General features: G+C 40.0%; 3 protein-coding genes, 1 long non-coding RNA gene and 1 pseudogene across 6 annotated transcripts; all 5 read left to right on the top strand.

Moving 5' to 3' along the window:
- Nucleotides 1-137: 137 nt before the first annotated feature.
- LOC113698430 (xyloglucan galactosyltransferase XLT2-like) lies at nt 138-2,539 on the top strand. Its single transcript, XM_027218252.2, has one exon. It carries the CDS (start codon nt 240-242, stop codon nt 1,992-1,994), a length of 1,755 nt encoding a protein of 584 aa, XP_027074053.1. The 5' UTR covers nt 138-239; the 3' UTR covers nt 1,995-2,539.
- A 3,415-nt stretch (nt 2,540-5,954) lies between these two features.
- On the top strand, nt 5,955-7,928 carry LOC113698435 (protein DETOXIFICATION 14-like). Of its 3 annotated transcripts, XR_011817861.1 has the most exons (4): nt 5,955-6,458; nt 6,991-7,530; nt 7,628-7,714; nt 7,788-7,928. XR_011817861.1 is itself a non-coding variant. In XM_027218259.2 (3 exons), exons 1-3 carry the CDS (start codon nt 6,216-6,218, stop codon nt 7,631-7,633), a joined length of 789 nt encoding a protein of 262 aa, XP_027074060.1. In that variant the 5' UTR covers nt 5,955-6,215; the 3' UTR covers nt 7,634-7,928. The 3 variants fall into 3 exon arrangements, 2 of the variants coding, with proteins under 2 accessions (XP_027074060.1, XP_027074058.1); XM_027218259.2 differs by having other exon boundaries at nt 7,628-7,928; XM_027218257.2 differs by lacking the exons at nt 7,628-7,714; nt 7,788-7,928 and having other exon boundaries at nt 6,991-7,614.
- A 5,045-nt stretch (nt 7,929-12,973) lies between these two features.
- On the top strand, nt 12,974-15,334 carry LOC113698434 (protein trichome birefringence-like 19). The gene is made up of 2 exons (XM_027218256.2): nt 12,974-13,841; nt 14,419-15,334. Exons 1-2 carry the CDS (start codon nt 13,173-13,175, stop codon nt 15,187-15,189), a joined length of 1,440 nt encoding a protein of 479 aa, XP_027074057.1. The 5' UTR covers nt 12,974-13,172; the 3' UTR covers nt 15,190-15,334.
- Nucleotides 15,335-16,384: 1,050 nt separating this feature from the next.
- On the top strand, nt 16,385-18,131 carry LOC140010398 (uncharacterized). The gene is made up of 2 exons (XR_011817677.1): nt 16,385-16,883; nt 17,810-18,131. It is a non-coding gene; the product is annotated as an uncharacterized lncRNA (long non-coding RNA).
- Nucleotides 18,132-19,008: 877 nt separating this feature from the next.
- On the top strand, nt 19,009-21,592 carry LOC113700034 (xyloglucan galactosyltransferase XLT2-like; annotated as a pseudogene).
- The last annotated feature ends 58 nt before the right edge of the window (nt 21,593-21,650 follow it).

Raw genomic sequence — 21,650 nt, 5'->3', positions numbered from 1 at the left:
CCTAAAGAAGTTCAGGGATAATTCGGAGGGGATTGAACCACTATCGGATCAAACGAGTGCACAACACATTCGTCTAGTTTTTTTTTGAAGCAAACCATTTAAATGTGAAAGATGGATACATATGCTTTACCCAACTACATATGAAGCAAAGAAAGAATATATTCGGGCATCCCTGCATATGTATCCATCTGCAACAGTACTAGAGACCAAGCCAAGCCACTCTAATTGATCGGGGCAGAATGAATCCCTTTTCCAAATCCTCATCAACGGTTAAAGGCCATAATATTCTTGACAGTCACCCTATGAAGAAGACCACCATTAATTTGAAAAACACATTCAGATTGGTGAAATCTTATGTTTCTTTCTACCACTGTGCATGGCTTCTTATGATCATTCTTTTCCAGTTTTCTATCCTCCTAGTCCTCCTCACCACTCGTGGTGGTCCTAGTCCTCCTCCGACACATGAGCAATATCCGCCCACCCATCTACAACAAGAACAACCGCAGCAGCCACAGGTCATTCAGCAGCTGGATCTTCCTCTTGATGATGATAAAATTCAACAAGAACAAGTAGCAGTACAGGAACAACAGCAACCCAAACAACAACCACTGGAAGAAGTTGTTGAGGACGGGAACAAGCCAAAAGATGACGTTAGTCACCAGCTGGGCTCTCCTCCTGACCATGAAGATGGTGATAACAATACGAAACAAGTACCACTAGAACAAGCCATCGAAGGTCACCAGCTTGCTTCTCCTTCTGATCAAGATGATAACCACGAACAATGCAAATACGGAAAGGTTTACGCATACGACCTTCCTCCCATCTTTAACAAGGAACTAGTGATCAATTGTCACGATTTAGATCCTTGGAAATCCAAATGCCCTGCGGTCTCCAACAATGGATTTGGCCCAAACGCCGCTGCCACCCTGGCGGGAACTGTCCCTCAGGAGCTCGCCCCATCATGGTGGTGGACGGACATGTTCTCCGGTGAGATCATCTACCACACTCGGATGTCACACTACAAGTGCAGAACCATGGAGCCAGAATCCGCTACGGCTTTCTACGTCCCCTTTTATGCTGGACTAGCGGTTTCCAAGTATCTATTCACCAACTACACCGCATCAGAGCGCGATTATCCCTGCGAGAGATTCCTCGAGTGGGTTAAGGAGCAACCTTACTGGAAGCGATCCAACGGCTCGGATCATTTTCTTGTGCTGGGGAGGATGACGTGGGATTTCAGACGGAAAACCGACGACGACTGGGGTACCAGGTTTCTTCTCACGCCCTTGATGAAAAATATGTTACGGCTGACAGTTGAACGACACCCGTGGGACCCCCTGGAAATCAGCTATCCGTATCCTACGGGATTCCATCCCAGGTCCGCTCCTGAGATTGAGCAATGGCAGCAATTCGCGGGGAGTCGTAACCGGACGAGCCTATTCACGTTTGTAGGAGCAAAGCGTCAAAAGGTCAAGAACGACTTTAGGACTCTGCTATTGGATCATTGTCGCAACGAGGCGGACGCGTGCAACCTCGTGGACTGTGACAAGACCCCGTGCTCCGATGGCTCTTCTGCGATTCTTGAAGCGTTGTTGCACTCGGACTTCTGCTTGCAGCCGAGGGGTGACACGGATACCAGGAAGTCCACGTTCGACTGCATGTTGTCCGGTTCGATACCGGTGTTTTTCTGGGAAGGCAGTTTCCGGGGACAGCACGAGATGTTCTTGTCGGGCGAGCCGGAGAGCTATTCGGTGTTCATAGACCGGAAAGAGGTCAGAAATGGGACTTCAGTAAGAAGAGTGTTGGAGGGTATTAGTAAGGAAGATATCAAGAGGATGAGGGACAAGGTAATTGAGCTTATTCCCAGGCTTGTGTATGCTTTTCCTAGCGAAGGGCTGGGGAATGATGCCAAAGATGCCTTCGACATAACTGTTGAGGGAGTTCTACAAAAAATAGTCCAAAAAACCGAGCGTCATGGCGGAACAGTATATTAGGGACAATGAATGAAGCGCAGGGAATTTGACAAAGATTTCATTATCAGTTTTTGGTTTCGACGGGAGAATTGGATTTTCCTTTCTGTTACCAAGGACTTGGTGGGATGGTTTGCTAGAAACGTCTTTCAGTTCAGTAGACATTCATTGATGCGCAGAGGATCAGAGATGAAACGTAAAAAGACGACGCTCAACTCCGCCGGTCTTCAACAGTCACCAACCGGAGTGCCGTCTTGATTTGTTCAACTTTTTGATCTTTATATTTTTGTTTTTTCTGTGTAGGAAATTATTTCTATCGTCATTCTACTGTCGTTTGCCCTGTCTCCTTGGTCTGCTGTATTCTATCCTTTAGGATCAAGACTAAGGCGGAAAAGAGTTTAGAACAAGAGGATGGTAGTGGTACAGCGAATGGAAAATGATAGAAAGCGTAGCCTGAAATATCTATTTGTATTTCAACGATCAGAACAGTACTGTGGCAGACAATGGATGGCGAGTATACAGGACATCCACAATCAATGATTACCTTTAAGCGCCTTGTCATTTTCGCACCTCACTATTATAATCACCTCTTTCTTTGGCTAATTATGCAAGACAACTTTGCGTCGTGAGAATAATAATAATATATTTGTCTTCTTATCTTAACTTAATAAAGCATAAATATGATGGTTAGGTGCTACAATCCAGCGCATCTTTACCTCCTCTTGTGGTCTCTCCTAACCACTGTATTCTTTAAGATTAATAAACGTTTTAATGTGGTTATTATAACCCATTTGACCAAGTATATCGAAATTGATCCACACATATAAAATCTTGAGGACTTGTGAAGGTTGTCCCAACAAGAATTTTTCAGCAAGAATTTTGAACAATTCATCTAATTAGTTGGGCACGTCACATGTGCAATATTTGTACACCAATTTGATGGACATTGTTAGTGCGAGTTGTACGTAGGTATTATTTGATTCTTTTTTGAATATTAAATTAACGATCAATTAGATTAGGTTAGATTAGATTAATTTTCAAGACTCAAACAATGTCTAGTTTTTCTTTCTTGTTTTTTACAGAGATGAAAGACATGCTATGTAGACACTGTAATAAAAGATTCTAAATAGCATTAGATATATAAAAGCTTACTAATATGACACATTTATATTTCACAAATATTGCTCGAAGTCGAAGTCATGCACGGCGTGGAGGCTGAAGAGATGGTAGTTCTCCTAGACCGAGCTATGGTGTGTGTATGCGGCGGCGGCGGCAATAGTGATGCCTTGGGTTTGTCAAGGGGGGGGGGGGGGCGGTGCGCAGATGAACAATGGTGGATTTACACTGAGGCAATTGCCCGCCATGAACCACCTCTCGTGGTGGGGTGGGAGGTCAGGGGTTCAACCCTTGTCTCCTATCAAATTGTCTGCTCCTCATGGGCAACTCGGTTGGTCTCAGCAAATCTCCTTAAGAGCTGGTATCCAATGCTCGCAAGGGTTCGAGTCCTGTGATTATCGTGTTCGGGTGGATGGGGCCTCTTCTCCTGGACCGGAGTGGAATTAGTCGGGCCCGTAAGGATTGATCCGGACACCCACTCCGTCAGCACAAAAAAAAAAAAAAAAAAAATTGCCCGGCATGATTAAGTCACAGAAACAATCAAAATGACCACAGGACTAATTTCATGAATTTGAAAATCGTTCGTGTGCAACATTTCGCGGTATCATATGTACCCCATGTAGAATCTAATAAATTTAAGGTTTCAATAATAAATTACGTGTAGGGTTATAAATTCAAGGGATAGATTAATTATTCAAAACACATGTACAAGAGAAGAAATAAAAATAATACACGATATTATTAATACTTCAAATAATAAAAGAAACACCAGATTTCTATTAGACTCGATCTCTTGGCCGTAGATTCTCTTGAGAATGTATTTCAACTAATGCCCTGTTTATATAACTTTTTAGACTTGTAAAACAAGGAATTATTATGTAAAAGAAATCACCAAATAAAACATAAAATCATGCATTTTAGGATGTTTTCTCATTATTTTTTACCATTTGAATTGTTTTTCACCGTTAAGAAGTATGTAAAATTTTAAGCTTTATTCCTTAGACAAATTTGCTATCCATGGCAACTCAAGACAATTCATATAACTGAATTAAATCTTTTCCCCTCCTTTTGTCAAATTTCCTGCCCTTCTTATTTGACACGCGCATCACACCCTTCAATCCCTTAGCCTACGCAATGAACAAATACATCTGTCGAACTTAATTAATCATCATTTTACCTACGTACGCGCTTAAGTATATAATTCAATGAAAAGAGTTGGCTTCTCCTCCTTGATTCCTTCTAGCCCTCCTTGAATTTTGCAGTTTCCCTCTCAATGTACTATCTCGTGTATACATATGCTAATTAGTTTTGGGACAGTAGTAACTTTCTTTGGGTCAGAGGTCAAAGGCTTTGGATCAAAGGATATGATGGTTTCTTTCTTTTATTATACTTGCGATTTTGGGTTTCACACTGCTCATTTAAGCCACGTGGAGCACTAAATCTAAAATTTTATAGCATCCATATACCTTTGCCTATGCTAACTGAATTCATAAACTTGTGTCAACACACAATCTGAACAGTGCAAAATTTTTTCGTTTCTCGCCGGCAGACGCTGCCAATTTGATTAATCAACATTTCTCCTAAACGCGGTGCGATGGTAGAGGGAAAAATTTTCTTGCTGAAGGAAACGAGAGAAAAGAGAATCGAAGCGAAAACGCGCACATAACGCTTACTTTGCCAAATTGTCTAACCCATATTATTGTGTATCGTATGGTACTATGCTAGCAGTGTTTTAGGATGATATCAGAAATTTCCATTGAGATTTCCGATAATTTCAAGGAGCTCCCCTAAGATTTTCATAATTACAATTACCCCCTTGCTTTCACTATTTAAGTAACAACAAAACATAAGAAAGAATTATCAATGTCCTAAAAAATCCCTTGTGTTAATTATTTTTCCAGTCATAGTCATATATTTCCCCAACAAATTCACCACCTCTTTTGCTTCCCAAAACTGCAACGAAATCATTAGATCATCAAGTCTATTCTACAGTACCTCTCCATCAGCATCACTGGCGCCACAACCATCAAATTGGCCTCTTTCCAAGTTTTCCTTCCTCGGAAAACTCAAAGGACTCCTTTCTTGAACACGGAAACTTGTGAATAAGCCACTACTGCTTCTCTCCCTGGTCCACTTGTCCCTAATAATGATTACTTGTTGCTTCCTATAACTATCCAACCTGCAAGGCTTGATTGATAATCCTCTTACTTCTCATCTCATGCAGCAAAAATCTTCATGAATTCATGACTAACCTCTTGCCCTTTCTTCACCCTAGCATTCTTTTCCTGCCTGGATTTCCATTCTAGTTTTCTTTTCTTTTTGCTTATTATCTATGCCCCACCAATTAATTAAAGAATCTGTCAATAAAATACTATAAACCATAAATCAATCGCACTACATGTGAAATTGAGTATGTATAGAAATAAATCACAAATTTTAGTATATTCTAGGATTAGGTGCATGGCGAAAAATAAGGTAGAGGTGCTTAATGAATAAGAAATAAAGGGATAGAAAGGACGAGGAAAGTTAGGGGGTGAACTTTGGTGGGGAAAAATTGGAGGCAAAGAACCAAAAGAAAGGAGAGGGAGTTGCTTTAAATTGTTCCGTTGGCTTTAGTCTTTGTTTTACTTTCCAGTCAGGTATATAATTGTTAGTACTTTAGTCATTTTATTTAATGAAGAGTGTTAAGTGTAATTATAAAAACCTGAAAGGAGCTCCTTGAAATTGTCAAAAGGACGCCCAAGGGGGGTTTCATAAATTATCCTAGTATTTTATTTACCTTTGTTTTTTTTTTTTAATCTCACAACATTAATTGTCGACGCTATTCAAAGTCAACTGCGAGGGTTGGCTCCCAGTCCGGCACTTGCACGTTAGCTAACTAGCGCTGGGGAGCTAACTAGTTGTACAATTTCTTTCGTTGTTTCCCCGTGTTCTGACAGCAGAGTGTGGTTCAAGTTCAATAGCCCGGCAACCTATCATAACTCATAAACTTCTTCGGAATCCACTGTGTTAGTTCAACGTATAAGTAAATGTACAAGTGAAAGCCATACTCTGTCTCTTTGACAGGCCAGCTCTTGTTATTCTTGTCGATTGAAAAAAGTCACTGCAAGTGCAAGAATACATTGTAGAATGGAAGAACCGCTGCCAGGAGATATGGTACAGAGGAAAAGGGTGGTTCCAAGACGGGATTTATTTGTGCAAGAATTGAAGATGTTTAGCAGCATAGCATTGCCCTTGGTGGTGGTGGTGACAGCTTCACAGCACTTCTCCCGGATTGCATCGATGATCATGGCTGGACATTTTGGTGAAGACTCCTTCTCTGGCACATCAATTGCTACTTATCTTACCGATGTCACCGGCTTCACTCTCCTTGTAATATATTCTTTCCTTATGATATCTTCCAGGGCTATCGGTTTCTGTAGCAACATTAGTAATCTTTTAAAGTAATCCTGCATTAATGCAGCGTCGTTTGTTAGTTTTTTCTGATGTTTTTCATAAAGATATTACTCGTAAAGGCTTGTTTTGAATTTGAATTATAATGCGTAGCAGCGGTCATCCATCAGTTGCTAAATAGCTCGTTGTAGAGAATGGAGTGCATTTGTCCAGTAGGCGAGTAGATTATAAGCTCAATTTGGTAGTTCTGTTGTAATGCTAAATCTGATGAGATGATTAACAGCTTTACGTAAACTGATTTTAAGCAGGTACCCTTTGCACCACCATTGATGTAGCTAAATTGTGGTTCCCTTGTCTATGATTTACTTATAATTCGCAATCTTTCACATGAGATTAGAAGCAACCATGCAATTGTCACAATTAAATTATTGCACAACTCTACATTATGAAATTGTGATTTTTGCGCAAATCGTATCAGAGCTAATCCAACAGTCGATTGATTTCCACGCAGTTTGGAATGGCTAGTGCATTGGAATCTCTCTGTGGCCAAGCTTGTGGAGCAGGGCTTTACCACAAGCTAGGGATGAATACTTATGGTGCCATCATATCCCTAATCATGGTCTGCATACCAATATCACTACTGTGGCTCTTATTGGATAAACTACTGATCTTCACTGGTCAAAACCATTTGATTTCAGCCGAAGCTGGCGGATATGCATTTTGGCTCATTCCTGCATTATTTCCTTATGCTGTTCTCCAAGCGCTGATTCGCTACTTGCAGACTCAGAATTTGATCCTCCCACTGGTCTTAAGTTCAGTTGCAGCTCTATGTTTCCATTTGCCTGTTTGTTGGGCTTTCGTGTTCTACTTGAAACTGGGGAATACTGGAGCTGCCTTGGCACTTGGGTTATCCTATTGGTTTAATGTCATATTGCTTGTTTTATATGTGAAGTATTCTGCAGCCTGTGAAAAGACTCGTATTTCTTTCTCAACAGATGCTTTCTTAAGCATGGGAGAGTTCATCAAAGTTGCTATCCCTTCAGCGGTCACGGTATGGTAACTCTCTGGATCCTTCTTCCCAGGAGCAGAAATTGTTCCTGATTTTACATCATCTTTTATGGATCATAATACTATCATGATGATTACAGTCTTGAATGGTGGAAGTTTGAAGTACTCGCTTTACCTTCTGGACTTCTGTCAAATGTCCCATTCGAAGCTGCAGTGATTTCGATATGGTATTTTTCCGCATTGTAGAAGTACATTTATCCTATATTTAGTTAGTATTGAAGCTCCAGTTTTGTCCTCCAGTTTAAAGGAATTGGCCTTTGGATTGGACTGAGTGCTGGATCAGTCCTGCAATCTGCTCTGCTTTTCTTCAAAACAAGTTCCGCGAACTGGGAGAGAGAGGTTGTCAATACATTAATTATGAATTGCTTATTTTTTCAACAATGTCGTTTGCAAAAAAGATTTTATCTCTAAATTTACATTCTCCTGCATTTATGAGGTTGCTAACTTGCTCTTAGTTAATAGTAGTAACTTAAAGTTTCTTCTGGATGACATTGCAGGCAATTATAGCTCGAGGAAGGCTTTTTTTTTTTTTCCAATCTGCAACATTGAATTAATAAGGAAACATTACAGTATAGGTGGGCAACTGCCCGTACAATCTGCTCGAGTTTGTTCAAGCAGCCAAACCAGGAAGTTTTCCTTCCATTCAGTATTTTGCTTCAAAGTAATAGCTACTTTAGCTATCTTGTGACTAACAAAGTTGTTCACCCTGTTTGTAAGGGTGAAACAACATTCATCAAAATTTGACCCAAGTATCCTGACATTATGTGCAATTGTTGCTATAGCTTAGCTACGTCCTCCTCCTCACTGCACACTGCTTTGACTACCTGACTACAATCCACTTCAAACTCAACCCTCCGCCAACCTTGCTGATGGGCAATTACCATAGCCTCCCTTAACGCTTTTGCTTCTTCCACCTTTGGACTGGCACAGCTAAAATTAGGAACAGCCCAAGCCCCCAGCAATCCTCCTAGCCAATCCCTTGCTACCATCCCCCAGCCTGCCTTATCAGATTCAAGGTGTAACGCTGCATCTGAATTCACCTTGACCCAACCAGCCCTTGGCCTCCTCCAACCTAACACTGCTTCATCTTTCCTCGCCTGACCTTCACCAGTTCCCCTCACTCCTTCCTGAGTTTCCTGATGCTCCCTCCACTCCCTTAATCCTTTCTCTACTACCATCCTTGGGTCTCCACGATTCTCATCAAACTGCCTAGCATTCCTGGACTTCCAAATTTGCCACAGCAAGTTGACAGTCAAGATAATACGCTCCCTCCCATTTCCCTCCTTTGCCGCCCCTTTAATTCCTCCCACCAATGCCAGAAACTGTTTGAAAACATCTCTAAACCATCCCAACTCAGAGGCGCAATCTTCCATATAGCTTTGGCTTGATGACATAGAAACAAGCAATGTTCAATAGTTTCCGTGCTCTCCCCACAGCTTATACACATAGGATCACCTTTCGTGCACCTCTCTCTGACCACAGCATTCACTGGCAGCACCCCATGCAAGCATTTCCAAATGAAATGCTTCAACTTATGTTTCATATTCAAGCCCCACAGAAAAGTCCAGCTCGGGTTAGTTCCCACCCTCGAACAACTAGATCCAGCATCTGCCTGCCACCCCCTCCTTCTCCTTTTCTTAGCCAATCTATACCCTGACTTAACTGTGTACATACCTGTAGGAGAGAAATTCCAATATATTCTATCCTTCAGAGGTTGTACCCCAAGCGGGCTTCTCAGTATGTTCCTCCCTTCCTCCTCCTCAAAGACTTGCTGGATCAGTTCCCTATCCCACCTCGAGGAAGGCTATTTGATACCGGCATTCCTACTGATAAGTGAAGTTTATGCGTGATTTATCTTGCTCTCATCAGATATCAGTTCTATAAGTTCCTCTGTGATTTTTGGTAGTGCTTACTGGAAAAACGTGCAGACGCTATCTTTGTGATTTTAAATTGAAAAACGTGGACTTGGAGCATTCGAATTGAAGCTTTTCACCCGTAGCAGAAGAATTCAGAGGGTGTCTGTCTAGTACTGGTTTAGAGGTGAGTTTCTCTCGCTCTGAAAAGTGAAATCTAGCCCTCCACTCTTTACATTGGCGGATCCATAGGGGCAGCGATTTTGGAAATTACTTTATATCCCCTTAAAGTATTAAGACTTTTCAGTTATATTCTTGAAAAAATTAGAACTTGTCCTCCCAAGTACTTCAGAAAGACACAATGGCATCCCCTCGACTCGAGTGTACGTACATCTTTCATAGTCTTTGCCTTCTCAACTCTCAATCTTTGGTTCCGCTAGTATTTTTTTTGGTTTAGTTGGACCCTCCCTTCCCTTCGTATAGATTAGAGTAAGAATAGTGTTGATATTGACAATCGACAAATAAATGAATAAGCAGATAAATTAAAGCTCAAAAAAAAAAAAAATCTAACTTTCAAAGAACATGATAGAAGATAATAGGAGAGACGACGGTCAATAACATAGTAATAATAATTTTTGCTTTAGTTGTTCTGCAAATCAAAAGAACCATTAACACAATTTCCCATGTATAATGAGAAGATTAGACAATCTCAACATTCATCAGAGGAAACTATACCAAATTTTTGCAACAAAAAGGATAACATTTTATGGAAGCAAAAAGTCAAAATTTTCAGTGATGAGCCAAATAGCAGAATGCAAGAGTTTTGTCAAATTATGGGCATTGATCTGTGTTAGTTTTGGCACTGAATTTCAATTTTGTTTGGTGCCTAGGAAGATTATGGCATCACCATAAACACTCTCGCCTCCTCATTTTGATAAAAAGAAAAATTAATATTGTCAACCTTTTAAAACACCCGTTAGACTAAACGCGTATCATTAAAGTTTTAAACGTCAATAGATATCTCAATTAAACTTTTAAAGTTTAACGTTTATTTAGTAGTTCAAGTGATCAGTTGGTACTTGGTAACTATGTTTGTAACATCCTGAGCAGCCAAAATATATATATATATATATATATATATATATATATATATGTTTGTATCATGTTCATGATTAATCATTAGCTCTGACCAGTGGATCTCTTGATTGTTAGGCTTGTTCACAGTCCTTAGAAATAATATTGGGTGTTTCAATACCTGAATTCTTCTCTTTCTTTTCACATACTTTCCACTCAAAAGTATATTTAAATAGAAATTTTAACATCTGAGTTCTACCACCTCTCCTTATATCCTTTCCACTCTAGTCATCAGGTGCATGATTTGAATCCTAAATCTATCAGCGAAATGAACTCTAAGAGCTCTACTCTTGCTATTGGGTCCCCAACTATCAAATATATAATTTGAATTCTGAATCTAACAGTAGAGAGAATGCTAAAGCCTTCCTCTAACCATTAGACCTATCCCAATCGTTGACTAACCATATACACTTGCTAAACTATTGTGTTATTTTGTGGGAAAAATCATTTAAAACGTATCTTATATTTCGTTAAATGAATTTTTTAGTCATTTATTTTTAAAATGTTAATTTTGTGTCCCTTACAAATTCAAGCTAACAAAATTTAGTTTAAACTTAGGTTTTGGATGAGTTTATATTTGCCTATACCTTCTGCAATTCATTTTACAGAAAGAGTTGCCACATTTGGCCAGCCAGCCATGGCAGTACCAAAGAGATAATTCCACTAAGACAAATGGATGTAACTTTTGCGGTCGTTAATAGTAGAGTGTTTACTTCTCCCTCCCTTTCTCTAGACGTTTTCTAGAGCATTTTTCTTTTTCTTTTTCCCCCTCCTCTGTCGAGTAAACCAATATGTTCAGCAGCTAGGTTTTGCATTTTCTGTAACTACCTTTTTCCACAATAACCGTGAAACTGCCGATGTCATTGGTCATGATCTAGAGTTAAGTGATCAATACGTCCTTTGTTCAAAAAGGAAATCCAAGAATAATGGAAAAAGTTTTGACCACATTTGGCTGAAGCTTCCTTTTTAGGGACCAAGGATACGAAAGCCTTTATTTATTTATTTTTTAAAATTCTTGGTTAGCCAATTAAAATAGGTACTTAAAATGCCCCAAGTGCCATTTTCTTTTTTCTTTTTATTTCCTTATCTTTTCAGAGCATTCCCTCTTGATTGAAGTGTTGAATATACATTCGATACTTAAGCTAGCTGGGGAAAAAAGTACAGTAAAACAGAGGGAAGAAATATTCATGTCAAACGATTTTGTTGTTAGTGTTGATATGAGTGGTACACTAAGTACTAAAACTTTGATTTCACAAAGTTGACAAAGAAAGTGGGGGTTGGATGATGATCTTGAGTGCATTTTTAGCAGTAAACTGCAACGCACCAAAAGTTACGGTAGAATTTTTCAAAAACACCTATAGAAAACATTATGGACCCTGGCTATACTTGAAGGACATATTGTTTTGTGATATTTTGGAAGTCGTTTAGTAATTGATGACAATTAGTGCTTATTGCCTAGTTTTGCGGAAATTTAATTTTACAAGACTGCTAGCATATAAAAAGTGCATAATGAAAGCATATTTGGCACATATAAAAAGCAAAATTACCTTTATAAACAATGGACACTCTTACTAGCATTTCATAATAATTTTTTTCTGTCTCACTCTTCTCACCACATTAATACAACACTAAAATACCCTATAACAAAGACTTAGTAATTAAGAAACTACTAAATAATTATTGCATATTTTAAATAACTAAACTACTAAAATTTGACTTTCGATGCGCATGTGCATGCGCATGTGCATCGATTCTGTTCATAATTGAAAGAAACATCTAAAGACTTCCATTAATCATTGCTCATCTTGCATGACTCTTTGTTACTAACCATTAAGTAACATCTAAAGACTCTTATACTAACCTGCTACGGTTATATTCTCACCATGGAGCTGATAATCGGAATTTTCAAATCTAACCATTAAATTCGCCACTAACAAATAGGTCATTTAGCTAACCCTTTTATCATGTTTCAGCATTGAAAAGATGCCCAAGCTTGTTTACCGAGTTGTACAATATGTTAGTTAAAAAAAAAAAGTTAGGAAAAAAAAGAGGAGTCGTTGAAGTTGTAGCAATCATGTTCTTAACTTTGTATACATTGATGCTTGAGTTAAGCTGGTGATACTTTCAGTTGCAGTAACATCAACTGTCATATACCAAGAAAGCATAATGGCTCACAGTCCATAGTCCACAATTTTCCAGTTTTTATTCAGATCTGAATTGATTGCACACGAGGCATTCTTTATCATTTCCTAGTTTCAACTTTAAAGTACAGTATTAATCTATACGCAACTGTGCCAGAGGCATTGCAGAACTTCCATTACTAAAATTATTTCTTGTACTGTTGTTTCTGGGTGTAATCAGAGAAAATAACTATGAATTGCACTGCTTTGCAGTTTTCCGCTCCTTATGTCTCACATGCTCTGCGTAAGAAAAACCCCCAACTCTCACATGCTAATACGTGTTTTATTATTTGTATTTGGTTTTGTGGAGGAACTTCCAATACGTGCCGTTATTAAAAACTCGAGTGGAATGTTGGCTACAAGTTCTTTCTGAATCTGATCTACTGCTGTGTGTAATTCCTTGGTGGCTTCTTCTCCCTCATTCTCTCTTTCTCTGCCTTAATTAGTTTTCCTTAAAAATGAAGTTCCGAGCCATTGAGCATTCACTAAGGAAACATCAAACTAGAAGAAAAATACCAAAGATAGCCTCGGTTGTAGCCCTAACTATTCTGTTATCAGTTATCTCCATTTATTCCCCTTCAACACAATTCCATACGAAGAGAGCATCCAAACTTCCTTCTGAGTTTGATTCTGCGGAGGAAACAGTAAAGCCAACTGCTCCTTCGGGTGCCCTTTTGGAGGCATGTCGTAATGAGCATGATGGTTCTGAGCCCTGTAACCACAGAGAAACAGAAGTAGAGGACCAAAAAGTAACAAAAGCGGACGAGGAGGAGCCACCAAGACTAAAGGGAGAGGATGAAGTTGAGGTTACAAAATCAGCAGAAATAGAAGCACGGGGATCACAAGAAGAAGAATACTGTGACTTATTCTCAGGGGAGTGGGTTCCGAACCCTGAGGCACCGTACTATACCAACTCTTGTTATGGAATTCAAGAACATCAGAATTGCATGAAATATGGAAGGCCTGACATAGAGTTCTTGAAATGGAGGTGGAAACCAGACGGCTGCGAACTGCCCATATTCGATCCACGCCAATTCTTGCAACTCGTCAGGGGAAAGTCTATTGCCTTTGTCGGAGACTCCGTGGCAAGAAATCACCTGCAGTCATTGATGTGTCTCTTGTCCAGTGTAAGTTAACTATCACCTCTAAAAAAATTTTCTAATTCAACGCATTGTCCGAGATCTAATTTATTGTCCAAGATCACCAGTATCACCTCATTGTTACATCTTGTTTTCGTCAATATCAGAAGATAGGATCTCTGGAAATAAAAATAATAATTAAAAGAAAAGTTTGTGAGGCTTTACGATGATTGATGGACAGCAGGCAAAATATTTGATCGGTTGTTGCTGGTTTCCCTGAATTCTTCTACGACTGAGATTAAATGCATCAATGTCACCTTTGGCATAATATAACACGTATTAGCTAGTACTGAAATCCTAATTAGCATTGAACCTAAAGTGCTACCTAATTTCATAAATCAAAGAAATCATTGCTATCATAGTTCACTACAAGTAAAAAAATGTAGTGCGTTTCACAGACACACCCCAAAAAGGAAACCCTTTTTTTGTTGTGTGTGTGTGCGTGTGTGGTTGGGGGGGGGGGGTCGGGAGAGAAACTTATTGTTGTCCCATTTGATTTTGTGTAAATTAAACTTCTCTCCCTATGATCAGATGGAGAAATTAAATCTTTTCACGTTATTTTCAGGTGCTTTATCCTCGAGAAATTTCAAATTCAACTGATGAGAACAGGCACTGGGAGTACCAAGGATACAATTTTAGAATGTCAATCTTTTGGGCTCCTTACTTGGTAAGGTCAGTTGAGAGAACTGGTTCCAAGGACAGGACCCGCTCTTTTAGTCTATATCTTGACGAGTTCGATGAAAATTGGACGACCAAAATTGAAGAATATGACTACTTTATCATCTCCGCTGGCCACTGGTTCTTCCGTCCAACCATGTTCTACGAAAAGGGCAATTTGGTCGGCTGCCAATATTGTCCACAGGAGAATGTCACTCGCTTGACAGCATACTTTAGCTATCAAAGGGCTTTGAGAACAGCATTTAGAGCCATTAATAGCCTGCAAAATTTCAAGAGTGTAATATTTCTGAGGACATTTGCCCCCTCACACTTTGAAAATGGAACTTGGGATAGCGGTGGAAACTGTCCTAGGACCAGGCCTTACAAGAGAAATGAAGCCGTCTTAGAGGGATATAATTTAGAGTTGTACAAGATCGAATTAGAGGAACTTAGAATTGCGCAGGAAGAAGGAAGAAGGAAACCAGGATTGAGGTTTAGGTTATTTGATGCAACGAAAGCTATGCTGCTGAGACCGGATGGTCACCCCAGCGTGTATGGCCATTTGGCTGGTCAGAACTTGGAGTTGCCCAGAGATTGTGTGCATTGGTGTTTGCCTGGACCGATTGACTCGTGGAATGATTTTTTGTTAGAGTTATTAAGGAGGGAGTTACCCAATTAGCAGCATTCTGTCGGTCGCTGAATGAAAAAAAGAAGGGATATTTGAATCTAAGACGTCTAAAGTTTGAGGTCTCAAAGTTGGACAACTCCAATAAGGATCCCTTTGATTTTATGATCAATGCTTTCATTTATCTTTACTTTTTAAAGCTGTGGGTGGTTCCCTTTTTCCTTTCTCTTTGTCCGAAGGTGGCAATGCGGTGGATACACATTGAATAACGCCGTTATTACTTCAAAGATTCCAGTAGTACAATACTAAAACACTCCAAAACAAAGATTCAAAAGTAATATTCAATAATTATTCTATGTTTTTAACAAATAAACTACTAAAATTTGACTAGAATAATAACTTCTAAAGTAAAAATACGAAACGTCAATAATTAGAAATACATGAGAGTCACAAGTACAATATCCATGTAATTAGAACTTTTTCTTCTTAGTATATCCATGTATGATGCCGCATGTTGGCAGTCCTCTTGGTTTTCAAAAGTTAAAAAATGCATATCAGTTTTTTTTTTCTAAGGAAAGAAAACTTTCATTAATGCATATCAGTTTTAGCAGCTTTTATCCAACATACAAGTCTGTTCTCGAAATTTAAAACTAACTTAGCGAGCAAATGAGCTGGGACATTTCCAATTCTACAGGCATGAACCACATTAGATTTTATGGAATCCTTGAATTAGGTTCCTTACTTTTTCTACTAAATGCCAGTTCAAGAACTGGTGGTGTGGAACTCCAAAGATGGTTCAAAACCTGAGCTTGTCTGTGTTCATAGACCGGAAAGAGGTGAGAGATGGTAAGGAGAGTGCTGGAGGGTTTTAGTAAAGAAGATATCAAGAGGATGAGGGACAAGATAATTGAGAGTTTATTCCCAGGTTTGTGTATGCTTTTCCCAGCGAAGGATTGGGCAGTGATGCCAAAGATGCCTTCGACATTGCCGTTGAGGGTAGGGGCGTGCAAAGTCGAAAAATTTCGATTTTGAATTGAATTCGAAATTTCGATAATTCGGAAGTGAATTCGATAATTCTGATTTCGAATTAATCGAAATCAGATCGAATTCGAAAATATAATTTTTTTAAATTGGAATTACATATTTCGAATTGGAAAATTCGAAATCGAAAATTTGATATCGAATTCGAATAATAATATTTATATATAATATAATAGTTTTTAAAAATACATATAATATAATAGTTTTTAACAAAAACCCTAATTTAACTCACCTTAGTCCTTACTCTTCTGCCGCCTCTTCCTCATTGTCTCTTCGTCACTGTCTTCCTCAATCCTCAGTCTCACCTTCCTTCCTCCGCCTCCACCGCCTGACTCCGCTGTCTCATTCACCTTCCTTCCTAGTTCCTCCGCCTCCGACTCAGCTTTGCCGCTTCTTCCTTCCTTCCTTCCCATCACCTTCCTTCTTTCGGCCCTTCCACTGGGGTGCTTTGCCACCAAATGTGCTGAACCTCCATTGACCTCGAGTCCACGACCCGCTGCCCCCAATTTCTCCCACCCAGCAAAACAGTCCAAGGCAGAAAGCCAAGAACTAAAGCAAAAAATTTAGCTAATCTCCGCAAAGTTTGCAAAGGAAGCAATTCTCCACCTTGCAGCAATCACCATTGACTGACTAGAACCCAGTTGTTCTCTCCTGGTACTCGTTGAAGAGAATCAACATCCAGCTCAACTTGTGACTGAGAGTAAGAGGTACATTTCCATTGTTTTTCTTCTTAAGTAGTAATATTTCTTTCTCCGGTGATGATTATGTTGTAATTAACTGATTGTTTTGATATTCTCTTGCTAAATCTTTCACCGTGTTTCTTTGGGCAGTAATGGAATCTCTTTGCGCTCTTTTTGTTTTCGAATTTCTTAACCTTAATATGAGTAGGAAAATAAATCACAACTTTTTTGGGGGAAAAATATTAGCGACTGTAAAATTGTTATGAAAATTGCAACTAGGATGCTTGGAAATTGCAAAATTGTTATGTTATCAGCTATTCAGCTTCATCCTTTATACTTTCCTCTTGAATTTGACACAGTCGACTTGTGGAATCCAAACGGACTGCATTAAATTTGAATAGGGTTTTCCCTTTTTGAACAAGAGAGGCAAAAAAAATAATAAAATAAAATAAAATCGGTGAATTCGGAATTAATCGAATTCTGAATTCAATTCGATATCGAATTCGAAATCGGAATTGGCCATTTCTAAATCGAATTCAGTCAGAAAAATTTCAGTCAAAATTTCGAAAATTTTCGATTTCAAACTTCTGAATTACCGCTTTTCAATTTCGATTTCGATGCACAGTCCTAATTGAGGGGGTGCTACAAAAAATAGTCCAAAGGCCACGAATGCATCGTGGCACTATTTCAAGATAGCAAGTTACACAAATTTACTTACTTATTTTTTTTATTATAAATATATTTTTTTATTCTACATACATTATATCAAAAAAAATGTTTTAAATAATCTCCTATGATCGAAACACGCTCATCAATTTATATTTCAACGACTAGGACAATGTACTATGCCCATAAGTTAGCTGTTTCAGCTAGGGCTTTGTAACTTTTCTGTTAATAAAAATGTCAGTTTTGCATTGATGTCAACTAAAAATTTTATATAAAAAAAAAAAAAGAACTTTGGCAGGCAATGGACGGCGAGTAAAACTCAGTGTTGAAGAAAAGAATAAAGCTCACAAAAATGTAACCCGGAGATTTATACTTTGGGCCATGGCCAGAGTACTTACCTCAAGCCCGTTAGAGAACTTTGGGCCATGGCCAGCCTTCGAAATTTGAAGCCGACTTTTTTGTTGGGCTACATCATCAGATCAGGGCTACAACCCAGTATTTGAAAGAGAAAGGACACGCGAGTTTTTGCATTTGAAAGTCAATTTTTTTTTATTTTTTAAGCTCCAGAAGGCTTGGTTAAATTAGTGCTTCAACGAACGTCACATAATATTCTTCTTCTTCTTCTTTTGGTCTATGGTGTTATGTTTTCTGTTCCGACAAATCATTTCCAGCCAAAAAACAATTTCTACTTGAATGTTTCGTCCGCATTTTAATGAGAGTTTTCCAACTCACTTTAAAGATACAGCGCCTCAAAAGCAGAAAAAGAAAGAAAAGAAGAGGGTGGTGGGGATAAGTGGTAAACATTCAATGCTTTGAACAAACAGCATATCGGAGAAGAGGAGGACGTATTTTTAAGCCCACGTCCATGTCCATGATGTTTTTTAAGACGGAGGACAATAATTTTTTTTTTAATTCCTCCTGAATTTTGGTAGTGTAATCTGTAATGGAAACTTCAAGCCATAATTTCAGGAAATGAGTCGACCAAAGGGGAAACACCCCACGCACTCACGCCTTCATCAGCGGGGCTCCAGAATTTTCTTCTTTGTCAACCCACAGCCGCCGCCCACCGGGCAAAGTCAAGTCTTCTTTTCGAGTGGTGCATTAACTTCTTGTAGTAGCAGTAGTGGTAGTTACTATTTCCCCCAGATCCGTTGGAAGCTACAGAATTGCAAACAAGTACAACTCCTCTCCTGTGGCACCACCAGAGGAGATGGTAAATATAGTACCAACCGGATGGTTTAAAAGGACAAACTTAGTCCCGAGATGGATGACAAACCCCTCGTTTAAAGTTCCCTTTTTCTTTTTTCTTTTTCTTTTTTTTTCAACACAGGAATGCCCCGACCTTCTGCCAGACTAATCTTCCTGTGCCTATGCATCCCATCCCCAAGAATACACAAGACTGCAGAAAGAGTCGAACCCCGACCACAAGATATTAGGATCTAACAAGAAAAAATTTTACTAGTATTTGAGAAAACAAGAAAAATAAATAAATAAATACTAAAGGATAAGACTTGGGTTTCCTTTCCTCCCTTTCATTGCCCAAGCAAAAGAACAAAAAGGCAACCACCAGTCCTTTGATTTTCTAATAAAAGAATATCAGTCCGAATAAGGAAACTTACCCTGCTAGTACCATAGTCACTGGGCAGTGAGTGATTGAAGAAGGTTAAACTGGGGGGTGTTGGGAGAGGGACATTGCTTGCTGGTGAATAATTAATGGTGAATGAGAACATTTCATTTCACTTTACCCCCAAAATCTTTCCTAAAATCTTTTTTTAGTTTTAGACGACTAACGTGTACTGGACAAAGTAGCAGAGCATCGATCGTCAAATGCAGGAACCAATAAAACTATACCTTGTCTCTGTCGGTGGAAACCTCCCTCACGATATCAGAACCCACCTCGGCCCTCAATCACTCCCCAGTCAGTACTAAATCAGCTCCCATACCTGCTGCTAACACTTCCCCTTCTTTCCCACCTCCTCGTCCAAAAAAAACTTATAATGCTTCCGGCCTGCTCCAACAACCCAATCTCATCATCATCTTATTCGTCGGACCTCCATAATTTAAAGAAACCCAAAACCCCTGAACACCACCTTCCCATGAAGAACGCCACCACCTTCAATTTCCTCCACACCCACATCTCTGCCGACCCTCGATTCTGGCTCTTAGCCGCCTTCCTCTCTGTCCAAGCTCTCATTCTTTTCATCACTCGTTCTGCACCGCTCTCTCTTTCCCCTAAGCCCCCAGCAACGAACCAACCCCATTTTATCCAGCATCGCTTCCCTACCGAAAGTGATGTCCGTAACCAACGCAGCAACAGGCCTTCCATTCCCGATGACCCGGAATGCCAGTCCGGCAGGGTCTACATCTACGACATCCCTTCTATGTTCACCAAGGACTTGGTGCTTTCCGAATGCAACGATCTTCATCCGTGGAGATGGCAATGCGGCATTGGTCCCAACGACGGCTACGGCAAGGACGCCGTTGAGCTCGCCGGAATTCTGCCGGATAATTTCGTTCCGGCCTGGTACCGTACCAACCAATTCTCTTTAGAACTTATCTTTCACTACCGCATGTTAAACTACAGGTGCAGAACTCGGGAGCCAGAGTCTGCTACGGCGTTCTACATGCCCTTCTACGCTGGACTGGCGGTTGCCAAGTACCTCTGGATCAACGACACTGCCAAGCGTGATTGGCATTGCAATATGTTCCTCAAGTGGGTCAAGAACCAAACCTACTGGCAGAAGAACAAGGGCTCGGACCATTTCATCACGCTGGGCCGCATCACATGGGATTTCCGCCGGTTATCCGATCCGGGAAGAGAGTGGGGCTCCAGCTTCCTCAACTTGCCGGAGATGGAGAAAGTCATGCGCTTCAACCTGGAGAAAGCCCCCGGGATCGACCTGGATATCAGCGTACCTTACCCAACTGGATTCCACCCTCACTCCAAGAAACAGATCCTCCAATGGCAAAGCTTCCTGCGCAAACAAAACCGCACCAGTTTGTTCACGTTCATCGGGGCCTCACACGGCGGCTTAGACGACGATTTTAGGTCATTACTGCTGAATTATTGCTACAACGAGTCGACGGCTTGCCAGGTTGTGGACTGCGCCCTGACTCCCTGCAACAACGGTTCGTCGATGGTGTTGAAGGCTTCCTTGAGTTCCCATTTCTGTTTACAGCCCAAAGGCGATAGCTATACGAGGAGAGGGGTTTTTGATTGCATGGTGGCAGGTTCAATCCCGGTGTTTTTCTGGAAGAGAACGGCTTATGATCAGTACCAATGGTTCTTGCCGGGGAAACCCAAGAGTTACTCGGTCTACATAGACCATGAGGACGTGAGGAAAGGGAAGTCGATAAGGAAAGTGTTGGAGGGGTATAGCAAAGAGGAGGTGAGGTAGATGAGAGAGAAAGTGATCGAGACTGTACCAAGTCTTGTGTATGCTAGGCCTAAAGATCCGTCAGAGAGTATTGGAGATGCTTTTGAGATTGCCGTTGAAGGTGTTCTCGGAAAGCTCAGGTACGAAAAAATATGGAATGAGGAGTGGAAAGATGACGAAGATGATGAGAATGTACTGACAAGGTAACGATCCTTTGAGAACTGTTATCGTTTCCCCAGGTGCAAATATACAGTGCGAGTTGAGGAGAAACAGAGAAAACCATGCCTGGATGGGATTATCCATACCACCTTACTCCTGCTACTTAGATTTGCAATATTCACAGTGACGGTAGAACTTCCATAGTAGGTAGTCGCTCCTCCTGTTAGTTCTGAATTTTACTTTAGTCTTCTATAAAGTACACAACCAAGGCGTAGTGAGTCGGAAAGATAATAAAATCACTAAGGAGCTGGTTATAGCTTCGATGTCTTACATCACAAATCACAATTCACAGCTCAGCCACCACAGGCTGCTGGATTGGTTTTGGATTTATAACAGAACAGATGGGGTAGAACAGAATATCTTTATATTGACAAATCTTGTAATGTCAGCATTTTTACTTATGGCGAACAGCAGAAAATGGTAAAACCTTGGATAGACCTAGTCTTGTAGGTCTAGTGACCCATATTTTGTCAAGTCTTCAGTACTTGAATCGGCATGATAGTGTGATAAATTTTGAACCACTAGATTTATA

This window comes from Coffea arabica, chromosome 7c, assembly GCF_036785885.1.
Source record: "Coffea arabica cultivar ET-39 chromosome 7c, Coffea Arabica ET-39 HiFi, whole genome shotgun sequence".
NCBI classification, from domain to species: Eukaryota; Viridiplantae; Streptophyta; class Magnoliopsida; order Gentianales; family Rubiaceae; genus Coffea; species Coffea arabica.
Note: the sequence above shows the minus strand (reverse complement) of the source record. Positions and strands in the feature narration are given on the sequence as shown.

Coding starts and splice junctions, on each gene's coding strand:
- LOC113698430 (XM_027218252.2), top strand. CDS start 240: ATGAATCCCTTTTCCAAATCCTCATCAACGGTTAAAGGCCATAATATT.
- LOC113698435 (XM_027218257.2), top strand. CDS start 6,216: ATGGAAGAACCGCTGCCAGGAGATATGGTACAGAGGAAAAGGGTGGTT. Junction 6,459..6,990: donor TCACCGGCTTCACTCTCCTT/GTAATATATTCT, acceptor ATTTCCACGCAG/TTTGGAATGGCTAGTGCATT.
- LOC113698434 (XM_027218256.2), top strand. CDS start 13,173: ATGAAGTTCCGAGCCATTGAGCATTCACTAAGGAAACATCAAACTAGA. Junction 13,842..14,418: donor TGATGTGTCTCTTGTCCAGT/GTAAGTTAACTA, acceptor CGTTATTTTCAG/GTGCTTTATCCTCGAGAAAT.